Genomic DNA, 22,541 nt, shown 5'->3' on the forward strand with positions numbered 1-22,541 from the left:
TGTATCCTTTTTATATCCTCTGTATCCTCTGCACGGTACTCCAAATGTGGTCTAACTAAGGTTCTGTACAAGTTTAACATAACTTCTCTGCTTTTCAATTCTGTCACTCTCGAAATAAACCCCAGTGCTTGGTTTGTCTTTTTTAGGGCCTTATTAACCTGCGTCACTACTTTTAATGATTTGTGCATCTGCACCCCTAGATCCCTTTGCTCCTCTACCCCATTTAGACTCTTATTATCCAAGCAATATGTGGCCCCCTTATTCTTCCTACCAAAATTCACCACCTCACACTTCTCTATATTGAAATTCATTTGCCAATTACATGCCTGTTCTGCAAGTTTATCGGTGTCTTCTTGCATTTTGACGCATTCTTCCTTTGTGTTAACTACACCTCCCAATTTGGTGTCGTCCGCAAATTTTGAAATTGTACTTCCGATTCCTGAGTCCAAATCATCAATGTAAATTGTGAACAACAGTGGTCCCAGCACGATCCCTTTGGAATGCCACTTCTCACCTTTTGCCAGTCTGAGTATCTATCCTTAACTCCTATTCTCAGTTTTCTGTTTTGTAGCTAGCTTGCTATCCATTCAGCTACCTGTCCCCTGACTCCACATGCTCTGACCTTAGTCATGAGTCTACAATGCGGTATCTTATCGAAGGCCTTTTGAAAATCCAAATATATTACATCTAATGCATTACCCTTGCCTACTCTTTCTGCTACTACTTCAAGGAATTCAATAAGGCTGGTCAAGCATGACTTTCCCTTCTGAAATCCATGCTGACTACTCTTTATTATATTTTCATTTCTAGATGTTTTTCTGTTACATCTTTGAGTAAAGATTCCATTATCTTTCCTACCACTGATGTTAAGCTAACTGGCCTATAGGCCAATTGAACAGGCTATAAACATTCACTATCCAGCATCACACATGAAGAATGATTGAGGATGTCCGCGAGCCCATGAAACCCTACTTGGTATGCACTACTGTCTTCAGCAGATCAATGGTAATGGGAGGAAAAATCGGAGGGAAATTCAAAGAAGGAAAAACAAGCAGCAGTTAATAGCATAGAAACTTTAAATTAGTAAGCAAAATATGTGTGGATTAATGACAAAGGAGACCAACTTTAATCTTAAAAGGAGGAATTCTTTTCAAATGTATTTTTATGTGGTTTCTGCATCTCTTAGATCTGTTTATGCAATGGCATTGGTATGGGGGGGAGGGGAGTGGTAGACAGCCATGTCAACAGGCCTTTGTGTTAGAGGATTGAAAATGGAGTTTGATGCTATCCATTAGTGATTTTCCTCCTCCTACAGATAAGTACCAAGTATGTCCTCCTAACAGCCCAACTGTGATTGGGAAAATAACATGTGTGGAGCATTACAGACATGAAACCACTTGGATATCAATCTAAAAAAACTTAACTATTCCTTTCAAGCAATCCATTAGTATCAGAAGTTGACCTGAAACAATTAAATGGAAAAAATGGCAAGAAGGGTATGAAAGGCAGCATATGTTAGCTAATAGCAATTCAACCACTTGTACCATGAGGTGATTTTGTGATTTGGAGGGGCTATTTTGACTGGCAAGCCAAGGTGCATTTTAAATTATTTGGTTGTGAAAGTTTCTCCTCTGCCCCGCTGGTCAGGTATGTATGGACACTATATTGATTCAACTTATTCATGTTAACTTTGGAGAATATACTGTATTTCACATTAAAGTAACTTTGAACAACATTTGAGAAATTCTTGTGCTGTATTAGATTAATTTTTTTAAAAAACTTTTTCTCAGCAACAATGAAGCCAGTTTTACAGGGCAGGCTGATTCGGGAACTTGTCAATTTTTCAGAATTGATCCAAGCTATGAGTTGCTCCATTAAAACTTATTTTACCAACTGTAGGTTTATGGAGTTTTGTGTAAATATGCTGGAATGAAATCTTCCAAGGCCATCATCTGTTTCTAGGATGAGTATATTTGGACAGTCATGTATGTGAAGTGGAGCAGTTTCCTGTTTGTGATATGATAGAATTCATCATTAAGTTTGAAAGTGATATAGTTCAATCTGAAACTAAGGTCTTAAATCTAAACAAAGGAAACTACGAAGGTAAGAGGTGCAAGTAGGCTGTGGTTGATTGGGGAACTACATTAAAAGGTATGATGGTAGACAGGCAATGGCTAGCATTTAAAGCATTAATACATAATTTGCAACAAATATATATTCCTTTAAGGCACCAAAACCCAACAGGAAAAGTGGTCCAACCGTGGCTGACAAGAGAAATTAAAGATAGTATTAAATCAAAGGAAAAGGCATATTAAGTTGCCAGAAAAAGCAGTAAGCCTGAGGATTGGGAGCATTTTAGAATTCAGTAAAGGAGGAAAGGAGGATCAAGAAATTGATAAAGAAAGGGAAAATAGAATATGAGAGTAAACCAGCGAGAAACGTAAAAACAGACTGTAAAAGCTTTTATAGGTATGTAAAAAGGAAAAGACTGGCGAAGGCAAATGTGGGTCCTTTACAGGCAGAGATGGGAGAATTTATAATGGAGAATAAGGAAATGTCTGCGAAATTAAACAAATACTTTGTGTCTATCTTCACGGAAGAAGACACAAAAAACCTCCGAGAAATACTAGAGAACCAAGGCGAGAATGAGGAACTGAAAGAAATTAGTATTAGTAAAAAAAATAGTACTAGAGAAATTAATGGGACTGAAAGTCGATAAATCCCAAGGACCTGATGATCTACATCCCAGGGTTTTGAAAGAGGTGGCTATGGAGATAGTGGATGCATTGGTTGTCATCTTCCAAAATTCTATAGATTCTGGAACGGTTCCTGCAGATTGGGGGGTAGCAAATGTAACCCCACTATTTAAGAAAGGAGGGAGAGAGAAAACAGGGAACTACAGATCTGTTAGCCTAACATCAGTAGTAGGGAAAATGCTCGAATCTATTATAAAGGGTGTGATAACAGGGCACTTATAAAATAATAATAGGATTTGGCAGAGTCAACATGGATTTATGAAAGGGAAATATTTGACAAACCTATCGGAGTTCTTTGAGGATGTAACTAGTAGAATAGATAAGGTGGAACCAGTGGATGTGGTGTGTTTGGCTTTTCAGAAGGCTTTCAATAAGGTCCCACACAGGAGGTTGGTGAACAAAGTTAGAGCTCGTGGAATTGGAGGTAATATACTGGCATGGATTGAGAACTGGTTAACAGACAGAAAACAGAGAGTAGGAATAAACGGGTCTTTTTCAGGTTGGCAGACTGCGACTAGTGGGGTGCGGTAGGGATCGTGGCTTGGGCCCCAGCTATTCACAATCTATATCAATGATTTGGATAAGGGGACCAAATGTAATATTTCCAAGTTTGCTGATGACACAAAACTAGGTGGGAATGTGAGTTGTGAGGAGGATGCAAAGAGGCTTAAAGGGGATATAGACAGGCTAAGTGAATGGGCAAGAACATGGCAGATGGAATATAATGTGGAAAAATGTGACGTTATCCACTTTGGTAGTAAAAACAGAAATGCAGAGTATTTTTTAAATGGTGAGAGATTGGGAAATATTGATGTTCAAAGGGACCTGGGTGTCTTTGTACATGTGTCACTGAAAGCTAACATGCAGGTGCAGCAAGCAATTGGGAAGGCAAATGGTATGTTGGCCTTTATTACAAGAGGATTTGAGTACAGGCCTTGGTGAGACCGCACCTCTAGCATTGTGTACAGTTTTGGTCTCCTTACCTAAGAAAGGATATACTTGTCACAGAGGTAGTGCAATGAAGGTTCACCAGATTGATTCCTGGGTTGGTGGGATTGTCATATAAGGAGAGATTGAGTAGACTAGGCCTGTATTCTCTAGAGTTTAGAAGAATGAGAGGTGATCTCATTGAAACATACAAAATTCTTACAGGGCTCGACAGGGTAGATGCAGGGAGGATGTTTCCCCTGGCTGGGGAGTGTAGAACCAGGGGTCACAGTCTCAGAATAAGGGGTAGGCCATTTAGGACTGAGATGAGGAGAAATTTCTTCACTCAGAAGTAGTTGAATCTTTGGCATTCTCTACCCCAGAGGGCTGTGGAGGCTCAGTCATTGAGTACATTCAAAACAGAGATTGTTGGATTTCTAGATATTAAAGGCATCAAGGGATTGGGGATAGTGCAGGAAAATGGCGTTGAGGTAGAAGATCAGCCATGATTTTTTTTGAATGTCGGAGCAGGCTCGAGGGGCCGGATGGTCCTATTTCTTATGTTTATTATAACATTGCTGTCTCTAATATCATGGACACTTTGGGATATTATTTATTTGTGTACTAGAAACCTTCTGCTAACAAACATATTTGGAATGCAGAAATTGATTTTAACAATTCTGCTTAATTGAGGTGGTTATGTCTACTTTTAAAAGATTTTAATCATTTAATTAGATAAAGGAAGATACGGTTTTTTTAAAAGAGTGAAATTAAGACATCGGTTCTTTTAAAGTTTTGTATAATTTAAATAGTTTGATATGACTTGCATTGTAAAGTACTGTATGTTCAATGTGTAATTTGAAAAAATCTAGCTCCAATTTTTTCTGTTTGAACTAATTTGTTATTAAGTCTTAATGTCAGCTGAGTGCAATTTTGGAACTGACTCATGTTAAGAGAAATGTGAACTTACACATCATGCAGCTTTTTTTTAGAATCACATGATGCAACATCATTAATAATGCAGTGCAGTATTTAGCTTGTAATTTATATTCAGCTCCAGTGCAGCTAGTAGCAGTCAGATCTTTGCAGGGGGTTATTATGGTGCGTTGCAGTAGATGCTTAGAGAAGAAGAGGGGTTTCCGAGCTTGTCATAAAAGAAATTGGCTTTTGGAAATGGGACTTGCTGGTTTAACTAATTAATAATTTGATTTTGAGACGGGGCTCCATTCTGTAACACTGCGCACTTAGGTTTTGAAATTTTATCTTTTTCTTTTCTTAATAATAAAACATTTTATCCAGTTCAAAAGTTTAGTAACTCTTCAGAGATTGACCTGTAAACTTTCAAAAATGTTGTTACACATTTCCTGAGATATGCTATTAGAATGGCATAACTTTAACAGATGTGTTTGGCATTGCGTATATCTTAGCTTTTTGTCATTCAGTAACCTCCCTAGAGTTACCCCATGACATCACAGAAAAAAACCCAGTAAGTATTGATGTAGCAGTGGGCTGTTGGCGTTGGATCAGTGTCTGGCCTGATTAAGCCGGCAGGCGATCGAGCCAATGAATGAACCATTGCAGAGGCTCAAATACATAGGATTTGCTGTGCAAGGAAACAGCAACAATGTCTTTAAGCTAAATCAGCTGCTTTGCCAGCTAAACTCATAGAATTCATGTGCCAGAATGGTAGCAAGGGGAGAATTGACGAGGTTTTGGAGTCTAGAGAGTCTCCAGCTTGGTATGTATGGCACAAATGTACTGTTGATTTCCATGAAGCTGTGAAAATTAAAGCTAAAGGTCACACGAGGGAAGTATTTATTTAGCTCGCAATAAAGATGAAGCACAGAAGAAAGTGTGGAGTTGTTATAAGAAATTGTGCTTTGAATTTCTTCATTCGAAAGTGAAAAATCAGGGAATCAAAAGTCTGAGGATATAAATGTATGAAAAATATGCTGGACATCTTTCTCTCGGAAACTGAAAGTGCCAATGACTAAGCATGAACGGCAAGGCTGCACTTGTTTTGATGACCAATTAATGTTAATAATTGCTACCCAATGGTATTTTGATTACTGTTTTGTTACTCAAAAGAGAGAAATAGCTAGATCCATAACACAATTTGATACAAAAAATAAAGGTTTCATAGGTCATTTTCTTAATAACACTGAAAACCTTTCGATGTGGTTCTGCTGGTTACCACAGTTCAAAATTTCTTCCGCCTATTGCTTTCAGCATGCAGCACTTGATAGTTGTCATTTTTTGGGAAACATACATGCAGTGCACAAAGTGAATGAGCGAAACGAATCATTGAGATATTTTATTTGAGAACATTTGCCATTCTAATAAATCTGAATTCTATAGTTTGGGAAGATAGTGACCTATATCTTGGAACAGATTGTTTGTGAGAGGGACAGAAAGAAGAGGATGGCATGAGTAAATGGATAAATCAAATGCTTTTTCTTTCTAGAAGCAGAGTTTTAATTTTAAAGAGGCAATGTCCTTATACCCAGGAAGCGAGAACAGCTTTTGTCATGATGATGTAATATGCAAGTGAGGTGATTATGCTTTTGTAATGTACTTAGCAATGTGGCATTGCAGTATTTGGTTAACAATTTTTTAAAAACTGCTTGTGCAGGTAGTGCTCCTTTAAAGAGCCATGTTAAGGGTGTGCACTAAAGAGTATACTTATTTATGTAGGAAGAAAAGAGTGCAGTAAATTGTTTTTCATCAGTAAATTCTGAAAGTGAACATCCAAAATATTCTCAATATTGACAAAAATGGATAGACTGAAAAATCTATGAATTATGTAAACATAGGCCCTGAAATTATGCTGTGGGTTACTAACATATAAATGTTTAATGCGTTTGTCTGAAATTCTTTCTCCACTATTTTCATGGAGGCATTAATTCATTTATTTTAAACAGGCTAACGTCTCCAATAAAATAATGGAGTGCAAAATTTCAGGCGGATGCTTTAAACGTAATTTGAGGGCCATGAAAATTAAAGTAACAGCACTTAAAATCTGTAAAATTCAGTTAAGATTTCAGATGAGAGTTGTTTACTACAGTATTTTACTATAAAGATTCTTATTTAATAGCAGTTTTCCCTAGTCTAGTTATTTGAACTAGTCTAACAAACAAACACGTACCTCTGGTATCTTAGCAACAGTACCAGTTTCCATCATGTTTATCTGGCTTGACGTTTGTATTCCCTGGTGCTTGATAGTAGGCCATAACCCACATTTATCTCTTCTCTGACAACCCGCACTTGTTGAATTGTTGGATGGATTTTACATTTTCTTGTTACAGAATTGGAAGATAATGTTGTAATAGTGATTTTAAACCTTGAAGACATTTCCTCACAACCCAATTTTTTACAATTTTGCTGTGTCCATACATGAATCGTTTCAATTTAGATTCATGTAGTAGATATAAGTTATCCCAAATGTATTCATCTTTTCTAGTTTTAATAATGCTTTTGGAACAAGAAAGTGAACGACTACTTATTTTTTAAAAATTCTGTGCTTATGAGCTTTGAATCTATGTGACTGCACTGCATCATGTGTGATTCTATTTATCAACAGTGTGCAGATCCATTTGTAGGCACATTTTTTTTGGCTCCTATCAATTAAATTGATTTAGGAGCCCAGACTAGATTAATTTTGGATTATTTTGCCTGGCCATTGGACATTTGATGCAACATCTACATTTGCATGAAACAGATTTTTAACAAACTGTTTAAACAAATATTGGGCCAAGTGCAGGCAATTGGGACTAGCTTAGTGGTATAAACTGGGCGACATGGACATGTTGGGCCGAAGGGCCTGTTTCCATGTTGTAACTTCTATGATTCTATGATTCTATAAGTTGAGCTAAAATAATGTGTCCTGGATAAGAATGTTTAGGAGAACCTATTCAAATAGTTTTGAACTGTAAAAAAACTCAATCCTCAAATAAAAACTGATTTTATCCTTTGAAAAAGTTTATTTTTAATTTTTAAATCAAAGGGAAGCCTATTCCACAGCCTGACATTAACACCTCAGAGGCGGACACTGGTGGTACTTATCGCATGTTTTTATGCTTGGCTTTTACGATTTTTTAAGTATCAGCTCGACTCAGTAGCATTCTTGCTTCCGAATCACATGGGTTGTCGATTCAAGCCCCTTTCCAGGACTTGAGCGCATAATGTAGGCTGTAGCTTTTCAACTTGAGATTTCTAGAACTAGAGTGACCAGGAAATGAAGCCAGAACATCCCTAAGGTCATCGGACTTCGTCTATCAGTCTTCACGTTTCTGTCGAGTCATCTAATTTCTGGGTTTATTGACTTATTGGACATAATTTTTGTTGCTGTATACCAAAAAGAAGTTTTCTGCCGTAGTAGCAGTTGCTATCTTTCAGAAGTTAAGAGACGAGGTCTCAGGAGTGTATAATTTTTGTGGGAGAAGTTTGAACACGACTGAGCTAGGCTACAATCCAGTGTAGTACTGAAGGAATGCTGCACTGTAGATAATGCTCTCCTTCAGATGACAATAGTTCAGGTGGATGTGATCTTCGCATTACTTGGAGAGCAAGAAGTTCTCCTAGCGTCCCAGCCAGCTTTGCTCCTTTAGCCAACACCACTCAAAATAACATTAATTGGTCATTCATCTGTTTACTATTGTGGGCTGTTGTACAAAATGCCTGTCATATTTGCCTACTTATTAACAGTGACTGTACTTCAAACAGAGTCATTGGGCCCGATTTTACCAGGGGTGCGGGTTTTCGGCGGGTGGGTCAGCAAAACGCGCCAGGTGAAATTAGTGGGTTTCCCGTGCGATCGTAGCAGGCAACACACTAATTGGATTCACTTACCTGCTCCTCCGGGTTCCCCGCTGCTGATCTGCGCGTCGGGCGGGCTGTGCATGCGCAGTAAGATCTGTCATTTGGAGGCGCTCTATTTAAAGGGGCAGTCCTCCACTGACACATGCTGCCACAAACAGCAAAAATTACAGCATGGAGCAGCCCAGGGGGAAGGCTGCTCCCAGTTTAATGATGCCTCACCCCAGGTATCATTAGATGGGGTGAGGAGGAGGGGGAGGACAGAGATCTTCCCCCCCCCCCCGGCGGGCGGGAGGAAGCGGCCTGCCTCTGCCACCAAGAAGGCCTGGCTCGAGGTGGCAGAGGAGGTCACCAGCGCCACCAACATATCGCCCACCTGCATACAGTGCAGGAGGCGCTCCAATGACCTCAGTAGGTCAGCCAAAGTGAGTACACGTAGTCTTTCCCCTACACTCCGTCAGCCACATCACTGCCCCCACCCCACATCTCCTTCGGCACTGCCAACACTACTCTGTCACATCACCCCTCATACCCACTCAAACCTCATCCTCATCTTACCTGCACCTACTCACCTTGCGAGTACTCACCCCGCCACTACCACGCAACCCAATCCTCATACAATCTCATGGCTCTATCCCATACTCACCCTCTCGTGCATCTCTCTCACGGCCAGCCTCACTCAACCTGCCACCACCTGTGCTGCAGCCACAGGGCATGCATCACATATGTGCAGTAGGCAGCGTGAGCATGAAGGGGATGCACAAGGGTGTTTGAGCGTTTGTCATGGTTCTTACTTCTATCGAATTAAAGAACAACTCACATCACACATTATATTGGCACCACTATTGCCATGTCTTCGCGAATCCTGTCCGGTTTGTGGAATAATGCCCGCTCCTGGGTATCCCTATGAGGACCCACCACTGATGCCACCCAGTGTGTCACTGCAGAGTGGGTGTAGGTGTATTTGCAGGGCTCTTCTGCGCAGGCGACTGAGAGACATCGGGGATGTCCCCGGTTGCAGCCTGGAAGGCTGTGGAGCAGAAGTTCGGGAGGGCAGTGGTGACTTTGACAGCGACAGGTAGGAAGATGGTGCACGGGCCAGCCAGGAGCAGCTCGGCATGAAAGAGGCTGCAGTTGTCCACAGCTACATGTCGAGTGACTCTGAGCCTCCGTGTGCACTGCTGCTCAGAGAGGTCCAGGAGGCTGAGCCTCGGTCTGTGGACCCTGTGGCGAGGGTAGTGCCCTCTGCGACGCATCTCTCTCTGTGGTAGCCCTCCCTCCTGCTGTACAGGTGGATGTGTCACAGCACTCTGTTGTGGAGCTCCACGTGTCAGAGGTGGACGGCGTGGACGGCGAGGCTGGTGATGCTGTTCGCCCTCCGAGGAGGTCATGACTGCAGCTACGGCGGCCCCCATCCGCAAGATGTACATCTGAGGGGGTCCGCAAGGTAGGTACATGTCTCTGGACCCCGGGGTAAGTGTGCAGGTTGGTGACTTCGACCATCAAGAGGAGGGTGGTGGAGGCCAAACTTTGTCCCAAGTGACAGAGCGGCCTCCTGCAATGGCAGAGGGTCTTCCCCCCCCCCCCCCAACCTGTCAAATGGACCTTTGCAGCTGCCACAGGCTGACGGCTGCAACACGTCCATTTCAACTGGGACTGTTTCCTCCAGTGTGTGAAACAGTCCCATGTTTATCCAAAATCTCACACAGTCCCTTAATCAGGTCAGTTAATGACCTGAACAAGCTAAGTAAATACACTCAAGTGGCATCCCGCTGGCTTTAATTGCCTGCGGGATTCCCACCAGCGGGGGCTGCGCACGCACCCCCGCACGTCAGCGCGGAACCCGGAAGTGGGCGGGATCGAGGCGCGATCCGGTCCCGCTCCGGGATTTCGGGATTTTTGGGGCCCCCCCACCGAGAACGCACCCGGTAGCGGGTGCTAAAATCGGTCCCATTGTATGTGGAGTACATTGAGATGTTTCCAAGAGACATGATAAGATGTTGAACAAATGCAGATCATTTCTTTCTTTTCTTAAATGGTGAAAGCTTATCAACTGAGCTACCCAATTGCTTAGTGGATAAATGCACCACTTGTGTTAGTGAGCCATACAAACCAGAATGATCGTATCCTTGATCCTAGATCTACGCTGCTAACTGACTTTTTCCTTTTATTAATTTCATCTTAAGATGTTGGGTACGATCCGTAGTTGCCTTGAGAAGGTGGTGCTGGGCTGTCTTCTTGAGTATTAATTGATTTTACCACTGAGTGACTTGCTAGGCTACATAAGAGAACATTGAGGGCTCAATTTTAGGGGGCAGTTGCGGGTGCGCTGGGGGCGGGGGGCTCCGAAAATCGCGGAAATCCCATTCGGGTTCAGAAGCCGGCTCCAACCCGCCGACTTCCGAGTTTTCCAAGGACCCCACCCGTGTGCACGCGGGCGACCCGAAACCGGAAGTCCCGCCGGCAATTAAAGCCGGCGGGATGACAATTAAAGAGCCAAATGTACCTCATTGAAGTACTTAAGTCACTTTACCTGTGACAGATTAAGTGATTGTAACGATTTTTAACTTACCTGGGTGACTTGCCCACCTCTTCTGATTCATGCCTGGTGTCTCCCTCTCCGATCTCCCCCTCTTCACTCTACCGATGTCCCCCTCTTCACCCCCCCTCCCCCCCGATCTTCCCCTCTCTTTCCCCCCCTCTCTTCCCCTCTCTCTCCCCCCCGACCTTCCCCTCTCTCTTCCCCCCCGACCTTCCTCTCTCTCTTCCCCCCCCGACCTTCCTCTCTCTCTTCCCCCCCGACCTTCCCCTCTCTCTTCCCCCCCGACCTTCCCCTCTCTCTTCCCCCCCCCGACCTTCCCCTCTCTCTTCCCCCCCCCGATCTTCCCCCCGATCTTCCCCCCTCTCTTCCCCCCCTCTCTTCCCCTCTCTTCTTCTTCCCCCCCGACCTTCCCCTCTCTTCTTCCCCCCCCCCGACCTTCCCCTCTCTTCTTCCCCCCTCCCGACCTTCCCCTCTCTTCTCCCCCCCCCCCCCACCCTCTCTGCCCCTCTTCTTCTCCCCCCCCCCCCCCCCCCCCCCCGCCGCAAAGAGTCAATCAGATAGTATGGAACTATAGTCATACGTAGGTAAGATCAGCTAGAGGTGGCAGGTTTGTAATTGTGAACCAATTGGGTTTTTATGACAATCCAGCAGCTTTCATGATATTTTTTCAGGTGCCAGCCCACAAATTTCAGAATTTGTCATATGAATTTACAATCTCTTAAGTTACTAGCCCAGTACCATAAACACTATAGTATCTCATCCAGGACAACAGTAGAGGCAGCATAACTGGCCTCAGTACCCAGAGAAGAAATTAGCCAGGTTCCTGCTCCTGATTGCTATTCACTAACCTATGCTGAAAGCATGCTTGTGTGGCATTTGGGTAAGGGCAGAATTGAGACTTAGCCGTGATGTCCCATCGGTCAATTAGCTGACAAAGATTCAGGATTTAGGCTAATATATGAAGAATAGCGCATGGGCGAGGTACTAGAGGGGATTGGCATGTATGAAATCATGCTGCTGCATGAGCAATGCAGCAGCGTGAGAAGGGGAGAAACGGAGGAAACTTTTTTTTGGTGGCGGGGAGGGGATGGGTTGCGGGGTGGGCGAAGGACGTTGGCCCAATCAATGAAAGCCATATATCCATGCACACTTGTTACTAGGTAATGCAATTTTTTCATTTTCTTCACTAGATGGCTGCATGTTCTGTCCATTGAGAGTGTACATTCTATTACTGACCTTGGAGACATATAAAATACAAGTTTGCTTCCGGTTGGTTAGGTGTGACATGCCACTCTGCTAATTGCTTTGCTTTGCTTTTCAAACAATGTCACAGCAATCGGCACAGTGATGTTTTCTGCATTGTTACTTTTACAATAGAAAAAAGTATTTGTACGGGCCATTGTCCAAATTATAGTTCTACGTTTAATAACGTTACAAGTATGGATGTGTGAACATGTTCCGAGTAAATCAAACTTGAAAATCATTCAAAAGTCTCCAGAGTTAGAGTTTTTTGCTATCAATAATGTTAGGGAGTGTAATAATATATAGCAAGGAGGCATGGGAGGATGAGGAAGTAAACTTCCTTTAGTGAATTCCAAACTGACAAAGCAACTTGTTATGCAACTTATGCTTACATAATGTGATGGTACAAGTGAGATACATTGTTAAATTATCTTAATCTTCACATAAGTACTCAGAGTCTCTCAAAATCTGACCATGTAGTTACACTCCACCATATTTGGCTACATTAGTAAAGAAAGAATTTGCATTTATATAGTGCCTTTCGCGACCTCAGGACATAACAAAGCATCTCACAGCCAATGAAATACTTTTGAAGTGCAGTCACTGTTGTAATGTAGGGAAACGCGCAGCCAATTTGCACATAGTAAGGCCCACCAACAGTAATAAGATGAATGACCAGATAATCTGTTTTTCTGAGGATGATTGAGGGATAAATGTTGTCGAGGACACGGGGATAGCTCTCCTGCTTCTCTTCAAAGGCGCCATGGATCTTTTATGTCCACCTGAGAGGACAGACTGGGCGTTGATTTAATGTCTCATCTTAAAGATGGTACCTTCGACAGTGCAGCACTCCTTCAGTACTACACTGAGCATCAGTCTAGTTTATGTGCTCACGTTTCTTCTTTGGTGCTATTCAATTATACAAAATTAAAATGCTGTACAAACTTTCTGTATGTGTGTATATAACATTTTACCCTGTTAGTTTCTGCAGATGGAAGTACAGAGTGTTCTGCACTAGTTGATGACAATGGCAGTGAGGAAGATTTTGCATATGAGGAAATATGTCATGCAAATCCCAGATACCTTCAACCTGGTGGAGAACAGCTTGCTATCAATGAGGTAATAACTTTTATCTTTAATAAATGTTATTCTTGTATTGTGTTAATTTTCGATTGATAGAAGTATAAAATGTGGTTTCAACTGTCAGGTATTAAATATAGGACCACACATATATCGGCATTTGTACAAGAATGTAATCAAAAATTCTGAATGACGTCATGAATGTCACCGCAACCCTTAGGTGGATTACTTCCTTGGAACACACTTCATCCTATGCTTTTCTATATTATCTATAAAGAGAGAGTTCATGAATGTGTGCCTCTTTAATTTTCTGTTAATTGTACTAGCACAAATCCCATGGCATTGCTCACGTTGAGTCAGAAGTTTTCTAAGATCAATGGTGTTATGCCGTTAGTATTACCAGGGACACTGAGGAGAGAAGGTGGTCAGGAAATGGGAAGGAGAGGAGAAAAAGGATGGGGAGTGAGGTGGAGAGAGTGGGTACAGGAGAGGGAGGGGGAAGAGACAAAGGGGAGATTGCCTTGGATTGCAAATTCTGCCTCATCAGGGATGCGCCTGGGAGCTAATTTTGCTTCAGTGGATTTGGGGGAAGGGGAGGGGACAGGGTTGGCCACTGACTTGTGCTTCGGGGTGCAAGTGCTAGGTGACAATTTTTGCCTCCGCAGAGAGGGCGAGTGAATTCTGCCAGAGTTTCTTTTCTGGTATGGGATATGTTTGCGCTCTTTGCCAACAGTTTCTGAGGCTGGTAAGTATTTTTATGCTTTCTGTTTAGGTTCTGCTTATTTCTTAGATGCTTTTCTATCCTTTGGGGAATGCTAGTTTTTTTTCTTGGTTTCCTTGGAGAATTGGCAGGGCTGTCTTCTGATAGGCCTTTGATGGTCACGGATGCTTTTAAATTCATTGCTGAAATTAACTTTTTCATACATTTCCCTGTTCAAACATTTTTCATTCTTCTCTGAGGTGCTCATCAATTTTCATGCAATAAAACATTCTTTTGTGGTACCAAAGGTAGGTTTCTCGTTTTTTTCTTTACAAATAATATCATGTCATATTATTTGTAAAGAAAAACTATGAGGTGGTGCTATGAGCATATCTGACAATAATATCATGTCAGATATGCTCATAGCACCACCTTTAGGTGAAATACCTTCTGGAATATTGTTTTAAGCGTTTTAAGTATGTAATAATATAAAACAGCATATCCCCTGGTTCACCGAGAGAAACACCACAGAGATAGCTAGTGTGTAAAAAAGAAAGTCAGTGTGGTTAATTTTGTCTTTGGGTGATAGCGTAAAACGGGCATTATTGATTTAGCCGCCATTATATGTCTCTCCTGATTTTCATTTCTACTGACTGAGGATCTGTTGTGAGCAATTGGCCTCTGATTGACTTAGGAAATACATAACAATTACATCTTGAGGCCTTAAAGGGACAAACCAAGTTAAAAACAGCTGCAGTTTAGAAGAATACAGTATGTGTTACATGGTATAATACTCCTGTCCTTATAAAGCATCTACTGTGAGCTGCACTATGGAAGATCTACTAATATAAATAAAAAATGCAAGCCTTTCAGACTAAGCCTCAGGACCACTTCCAGTGCCAATGTGCGAAGCACCAGCAGCCAGTAGCAGTGTGGAGATGAGTCCAATCATAGGCAATACCGCAGTCCATGAGAGTGGGACTATATTATGTGTTTTATGCAGATAAACCACATTATTACAAGTTAATTGAGACAGCTAAAATAGGTGTTATAAATAATGGAAGCCGAGACACTGATCTTTTTACTTTGAACTTTTTTTCTCCATTTTTCTCCCGACGACTCTATGGTATTGCTAGGGTACAGTTCCACAGATGCTAGGCGCCCTCCAGTATCTAGAGCAAGTAGCCTTTTTATTCATGTGTGAGCATTGGCAGGTTGTATTAACATGTGGAGGATCACAGCTGAGACCTATTTTCCCCTTTCTAATTCAGACTGAGGCCAATTTTCATGACCTTTTGCATGCCCAGGCTGAGATCGGGTGAAAACACAGACCAGAGAATGAACCTGAAATCCTCCTTTCTGTATGGCTCAGCTAATCACTGGATAAATTCACTGAGCCATTGAGGGACCCCACTAGTTATTGTATTTATTGACTCCTAATGGAAATAGTATATTTTTGTGACATTTTGCATTCATCCATCAAGGCTATGGTGAACTGAAACATTTTTTCTTTCTGTAGCTAATAAGCGATGGCCACATTGTCTATGCAGAGGCATTATGGGATCATGTTACCATGGACGACCAGGAACTTGGATTCAAAGCCGGAGAAGTCATCCGAGTACTTGATGCCTCCAACAAGGAATGGTGGTGGGGCATGATTGATGACAAGGAAGCCTGGTTTCCTGCCAGCTTTGTTCGAGTATGTTTTTCAGCACAAAACTGCAGAAGTATGCAAATGGATTAACTTTTTCTCAGGAATGTAGACAAGTTGACAATTTTATATGCTAAACCTTATTTTTAATTGGAGGGTAAGTCTCCCTGAACTAAGGTCTACTTTTCTGGACATGGAGCCCATGGAGTCTTGCTCAACAAGGGTGCAGATTGGCTAATCAGGCATGGAAGTCAGTATGCCCATCTTGTGGCACTCCAAATTTTCCAGCTCTTGATGCAGGAGTGGATCTCACAATTTTGGGTTTGTATAGTCCTAAACAGTAACAAATGTACCCTGCAAAATTTCAAGAAGAAGATGGTAAGGGAGAGTATAAGACATAAGGAAAGGGCATACAAAAAGGCAAAAAATAGCACAGATCCTGGCGAATGGGAAAGAGACAAAGATCAACAAAGGGTCACAAAACAGATAGTAAGAGCCACGTAAAGAGAGTATGAAAAGAAACTTGCAAGGGATATCAAAACCAATACAAAGAACTTTTATAGTTATATGAAGAAAAAGAGGGTGGTCAGGAGCAGTGCTGGCCCCTTAAAAACTGAAAGTGGGGATATTGTCATTGACAATGGGGAAATGACGGACATGTTGAATTTTGCGTCAGTATTTACAGTAGAAAAAGAGGATAGCATGCCAGAAATCCCACGAAAACTAATATTGAATCGGGGACAGAGACTCGATAAAATTAACATACGTAAAGCAACAGTAATGAAGAAAATAATAGCACTAAAGAGTGACAAATCCCCAGGACCAGATGGCTTCCATCCCAGGGTTTTAAAGGAAGTAGGTGAGCAGATTGCAAATGCCCTAACTATAATCTTTCAAAGTTCTCTAGATTCAGGAACTGTCCCTCTAGATTGGAAAATTGCACATGTCACTCCGCTTTTTAAGAAAGGAGAGAGGGGGAAACCGGGGAATTATAGACCAGTTGGCCTAACATCTGTTGTGGGGAAATTGCTGGAGTCTGTAATTAAGGATAGGGTGACTGAACACCTCGAGAATTTTCAGTTAATCAGAGAGAGCCAGCATGGATTTGTGAAAGGTAGGTCGTGCCTGACAAACCTGATTGAATTTTTTGAAGAGGTGACTAAAGTAGTGGACAGGGGAATGTCAATGGATGTTATTTATATGGACTTCCAGAAGGCATTTGATAAGGTCCCAGATAAGAGACTGTTAGCTAAATTAGAAGCCCATGGAATCAAGGGAAAAGTACAGACTTGGTTAGGAAATTGGCTGAGCAAAAGGCGACAGAGAGTAGGGATAATGGGTAAGTATTCACATTGGCAGGATGTGACTAGTGGAGTCCCGCAGGGATCTGTCTTGGGGCCTCAATTATTCACAATATTTATTAACGACTTAGATGAAGGCATAGAAAGTCTCATATCTAAGTTTGCTGATGACACAAAGGTTGGTGGCATTGTAAGCGGTGTAGATGGAAACATAAAATTACAAAGCGATATTGATAGATTAGGTGAATGGGCAAAACTGTGGCAAATGGAATTCAATGTAGACAAATGTGAGGTCATCCACTTTGGATCAAAAAAGGATAAAACAGGGTACTTTCTAAATGGTAAAAAGTTAAAAACAGTGGATGTCCAAAGGGACTTAGGGGTTCAGGTACATAGATCATTGAAGTGTCATGAACAGGTGCAGAAAATAATCAATAAGGCTAATGGAATGCTGGCCTTTATATCTAGAGGACAGGAGTACAAGGGGGCAGAAGTTATGCTGCAGCTATACAAAACCCTGGTTAGACCGCACCTGGAGTACTGTGAGCAGTTCTGGGCACTGCACCTTCGGAAGGACATATTGGCCTTGGAGGGAGTGCAGCATCGGTTTACTAGAATGATACCTGGACTTCAAGGATTAAGTTACGAGGAGAGATTACACAAATTGGGGTTGTATTCTCTAGAGTTTAGAAGATTAAGGGGTGATCTGATGGAAGTTTATAAGATATTAAGGGGAACGGATAGGGTGGATAGAGATAAACTATTTCCGCTGGTTGGGGATTCTAGGAGTAGGGGGCACAGTCTAAAAATTAGAGCCAGACCTTTCAGGAGCGAGATTAGAAAACATTTCTACACACAAAGGGTGGTAGAAGTTTAGAACTCTCTTCCGCAAACGGCAATTGATACTAGCTCAAAATTGCTAAATTTAAATGTGAGATAGATAGCTTTTTGGCAACCAAAGGTATTAAGGGATATGGGCCAAAGGCAGGTATATGGAGCTAGATCACAGATCAGCCATGATCTTATCAAATGGCGGAGCAGGCACGAGGGGCTGAATGGCCTACTCCTGTTCCTATGTAATTATGCTTTGTATATGTGATCACATGATGAAATAGGACAGGCACCAGAAGGGACAATAGGAACAATAAATTACATCTTTTTAAAATTAATTTTGTGCTCTAGAAACAAAATTCTCAATAAGGAACCATATGTTACAACCGTTTGCTAATAGAATGAATTCTGTAGTCTCAGTTACTCATCGAGTACCTTCTATTTGTCCTACATTTATCTTCCTGTGGGGATTATTTGTGCCTAATTTACTTTCACCACAAATCTGTAATGTGATGTCACATGACCTGTAGTCCAGGGGCCATTAATGTCACAAAATTCATATACGTTTTCTTCTTCCTCCTAAATATCACAGATAATAAAAACAAATGGCTGGAAGTGCACTCCAGGTCAGTCAGCATCTGAAAAAGATAGACACCTTGGGTAGGACCCCTCATTGGAACTGGAAATTTAGATAAACTGGATCAAATCTTTGAATTGTAGGATTCTGAAAAGTAAGCATTTCCCTATCACCAATTTATTTTGGCCTTAGGATGTTGTGAGGCTGCAACAGCATTTGAGTTACATTTTAGAAATCTTTCCTCGACATTAGTTATCCTTTCAGGTTTTGGTAGTGCCACACCATCAAGTGGAACGACATAGCTTCTGCCCTGCATTTAATGCTTTCCTACGAGATGAATTGGAGAATTGGCATGTAGCTGAACCTAGTCTGCTCTTATGTACCTGTTTTATCAGTTGCAGAGAGACAACATCAGAGGACAAAGAGCAGATGGGTGTACCCTCTTTGGATACAAAATAGCATGTGGTTTTAATAGGAGTGGAGAAAAATGAGAAATAAAGAGGGAAAATAATCATTTAAAAAAAACATTCTTCCTCTTTCTAAACCATCTACAGTAATAGTCCCCAGTAAAAATCAGGGGAGTGGTAAGAAGTGTAACTTCACCATTGTTCCCATTGTTTTCCATACATGAAGAGAAAGAGAGTATTTGCACCAAATTTCACCATGGGTAAATTGATCAAATGGTGTAAAAGCCAAAAAGAAATTGGAATGGAAATCAGTCCTGCAATGACATAATACCTCAAATGCCCATTTCTTGGAATTTTTAAAGAATAATTGGTAAGAATTAGTTTACTGTTCCCTGCCTGATGGAGTCTGTCTTGTGATACTGAAGTTTTTACACAAGTAAAAGACACTATTTGAGCAGCATTTCGTGAATGACATTGCTATGTACAGCTGGTGGATTACCTGTACAAACCATAGTTGTACTCCTTAAAGCTCACACAATTGCTTGTATAGAATAGACTTCTTAAAAAAAAATGCAGAACAACAACAACTTGCATTTATATGGTGCCTTTAATGTAGCAAAACATCCCAGGGTGCTTCACAGGAGCATTATCAAACAAAATTTGACACTGAGCCACATAAGGAGACATTAGGACAGGTGATCAAAAGCTTGGTCAGAGGTAGGTCTTAAGGAGTGTCTTAAAGAAGGAGAGAGAGGTACGGAGGCGGAGAGGTTTAGAGAGGGAATTGCAGAGCTAAGGGCCTAGGCAGCTGAAGGCACGGCCACTAGTGGTGGAGCGATTAAAATTAGAGATGCGCAAGAGGCAAGAATTGGAGGAGCGCAGAGATCTCTGAGGGTTGTCGGGCTGGAGTAGGTTACAGAGATAGGGAAGGGCGAGGCCATGGAGGGATTTGAAAACAAGAATGAGAATTTTAAAATCGAGGCGTTCGTGGACCGGGAGCCAGTATAGGCCAGCGAGCACTGGGATGATGGGTGAACAGGACTTGGTGCGAGTTAGGATACGGGCAGCAGAGTTTTGGATGAGCTCAAGTATATAGAGACCGTAGTATTACATATAAGTAACAATGTGTGAAACTAATCTCATTTTGTATTTCATCTATTTCTCATAACCTACACACTATCTGTTGTTTGTCATCATTAATTATTCATTATAATTTGTTTGCTGCCAAAAAACAATATTGAGGTTTTAACAAAGACAACATTCAGTGGCAGCATGTTGGTTTTGCGTCCAAGGTCAAATTAAGGATAACCAATTTAATTCAATATTTTAGTGGATTAAGCATATTGATTTATATCGTTTTTTTTTTAAATTCAATTTTAAAATAATCTGAAAAGGCATCATGAGTTTTGCCTGTAATACAAAGCTATACTGCTTACTGGTCAGTGAGCTCAGTTGAAAAGCCTTGAGATCGTTTGAGAACTGTTACGATCGTATTTCTGTGCAGCGAATGAGGGGCTGTAGTCTATGCAGTACTACAGCACAAGCAAGCTAGGTGGGATTTTATCCTGTGGGTGTTTTTTTCACAGCCAGCAAGTGATATCTCATGCCAGAGAAAACAAAATATCTTTGACACAAAAAAAAATTATCTAATCGGTAACGGTACATTCCAGTTTACTCATGAGAGAAAATTTCAGAATCTGATCAGCCCTGTAGTGCATACAGGTTTTCACACTAGTAAAAAGACAGGTACAGCAATGGAGAATCCACCTAGACCTATTAAACATGTTAAGGATTGCAGGAACAAACCATATTACAACAACCATAATAATAGCAGCACTCACCAAGAACATCTAGGAAACAATGGCATGGGGCACAAAATATCTCTGCTTGTATATGTAAATTAGAAGTTATAGTTACATATAAATCAGTACCCTACTTATGCAAGATTTTCCAATTTGCATAAGGAATTCTACACCAGACAGATTTCCTAAATGTACTTTATTACTTTATTAGCTACGGGTGAACCAAGAAGATGCTGTAGGTGAATACACTGGAAAGTCTCCGGATGAGCAACGGGGGGATGCTAGCTGCAGTAAACATCGCCTTCTCAAAAATGCAGAGAACCAGGAGCAGATGCGAACAAATGTTATCAAAGAGATCATGAACACTGAACGGGTTTACATCAAGCACCTGAAAGACATCTGTGAGGTACTGCAAAAGATGCAATTTCTGAAACTGGAGGAAATCTCATTCCATTATTTCACGACAAGGCCACCTTTGGGGTTTGTGGCTGTCACGTTTTAGGATCTTTTTACCATTTGTACACAGAAAGGTTTGGGAAAAAATAATTGCTTTTACATGTTGGGTTTTAGAAAAGTTTTAAAAAAGGGCACTGAGATGACGTGTGGTTAATATGTTAATGGGAATTTTACCTAGTGACTGCAAACAGTAAGCAATTTGTTTGTTTGTTTTGGTAATCAATGAACACCTCACACCCATTATGTTGGAAAGTTGCTGGTTGCTCGGCATGGGATTTGGCAGGCTTTCCCTTCCAGCTGTGAAGAAAGGGAGGTAAAAGGTAATTGAGACAGAGACACAAGCAGAGAGGTACAGCAAAGGTATCAAAGTCAGTCAGGTTTTTTAAAGAGGGCTTTTCATAGAATCATAGAATGATACAGCACAGAAGGAGGCCGCTTGGCCATCGTGCCTGTGCCGACTCTTGGAAAGAACTATCCAATTAGTCCCATTCCCCTGCTCTTTCCCCATAGCCCTGCAAACTTTTCCCCTTCAAGTATTTATGGAATTCCCTTTTGAAGGTTATTAATGAATTTGCTTCCACCACCGTTTCAGGCAGTGCATTCCAGATCATCATAACTTGCTGCATAAAAAAAATTCTCCTCATCTCGCCTCTGGTTCTTTTGGCAATTATCTTAAAACTGTGTCCTTTGGTTACCGATCCTTCTGCCACTGGAAACATTTTTTTCTTATTTACTCTATCAAAATCCATCATGATTTTGAACACCCCGTATTAAATCTCCCCGTAACCTTCTCTGCTCTAAGGAGAACAACCCTAGCTTCTCTAGTCTCTCCACGTCCCACATCCCTGGCACCATTCCAGTAAATCTCTTCTGTACCCTCTAAGGCCTTGACATCCTTCCTAAAGTGCGGTGTCAAGAATTGGACACAATACTCCAGTTGGGGCCTAACCAGTGATTTATAGAGGTTTAGCATAACTTCCTTGCTTTTGTACTATATGCTCCTGTTTATAAAGCCAAAGATCCCATTTGCTTTTTTAACAGCCTTCTCCACTTGTACTGCCACCTTCAAAGATTTGTGTACGTGCACTCCCAGATCTCTCTGTTCCTGCACCCCTTTTAAAATTGTACCATTTAATTTATATTGCCTCTCCTCATTCTTCCTATCAAAATGTAGCACGTCACACTTCTCTACGTTAAATTTCATCTGCCATTTGTCTGCCCATTTCACCAGTCTGTCTATGTCCTCCCAAAGTCTGTTACTATCCATCTCACTGTTTATTACATTTCCAAGTTTCGTATCATCTACAAACTGAAATTGTGCCCTATATATCCAGTCCAAGTCATTAATATATTAATATATGGTCCTAATACCAACCGCTGGGGGTCACCACTGTATACTTCCATCCAGCCTGAAAAACAACCATTTACCACTACTCTCTGCTTTCTGTCCCTTA

General features: G+C 41.5%; 1 protein-coding gene across 9 annotated transcripts in view; it reads left to right on the plus strand.

Annotated features, from left to right (window-relative positions):
* Window positions 1-22,541, plus strand: part of LOC137322872 (spermatogenesis-associated protein 13-like) — a 296,919-nt gene that overhangs the window by 235,600 nt on the left and 38,778 nt on the right. For 8 of the 9 annotated variants that reach the window (XM_067986041.1, XM_067986039.1, XM_067986045.1 and 5 more), the window contains 3 exons: window positions 13,265-13,401; window positions 15,582-15,761; window positions 20,843-21,037. In XM_067986041.1, coding sequence (XP_067842142.1) covers window positions 13,265-13,401; window positions 15,582-15,761; window positions 20,843-21,037 — 512 coding nt within the window. Of the gene's footprint in view, window positions 1-13,264; window positions 13,402-15,581; window positions 15,790-20,842; window positions 21,038-22,541 lie in introns of those variants that run through there. The other variant, XM_067986048.1, reaches the window with a different exon arrangement.

The sequence above is a fragment of the Heptranchias perlo genome, chromosome 6 (genome assembly GCF_035084215.1).
Source record: "Heptranchias perlo isolate sHepPer1 chromosome 6, sHepPer1.hap1, whole genome shotgun sequence".
NCBI classification, from domain to species: Eukaryota; Metazoa; Chordata; class Chondrichthyes; order Hexanchiformes; family Hexanchidae; genus Heptranchias; species Heptranchias perlo.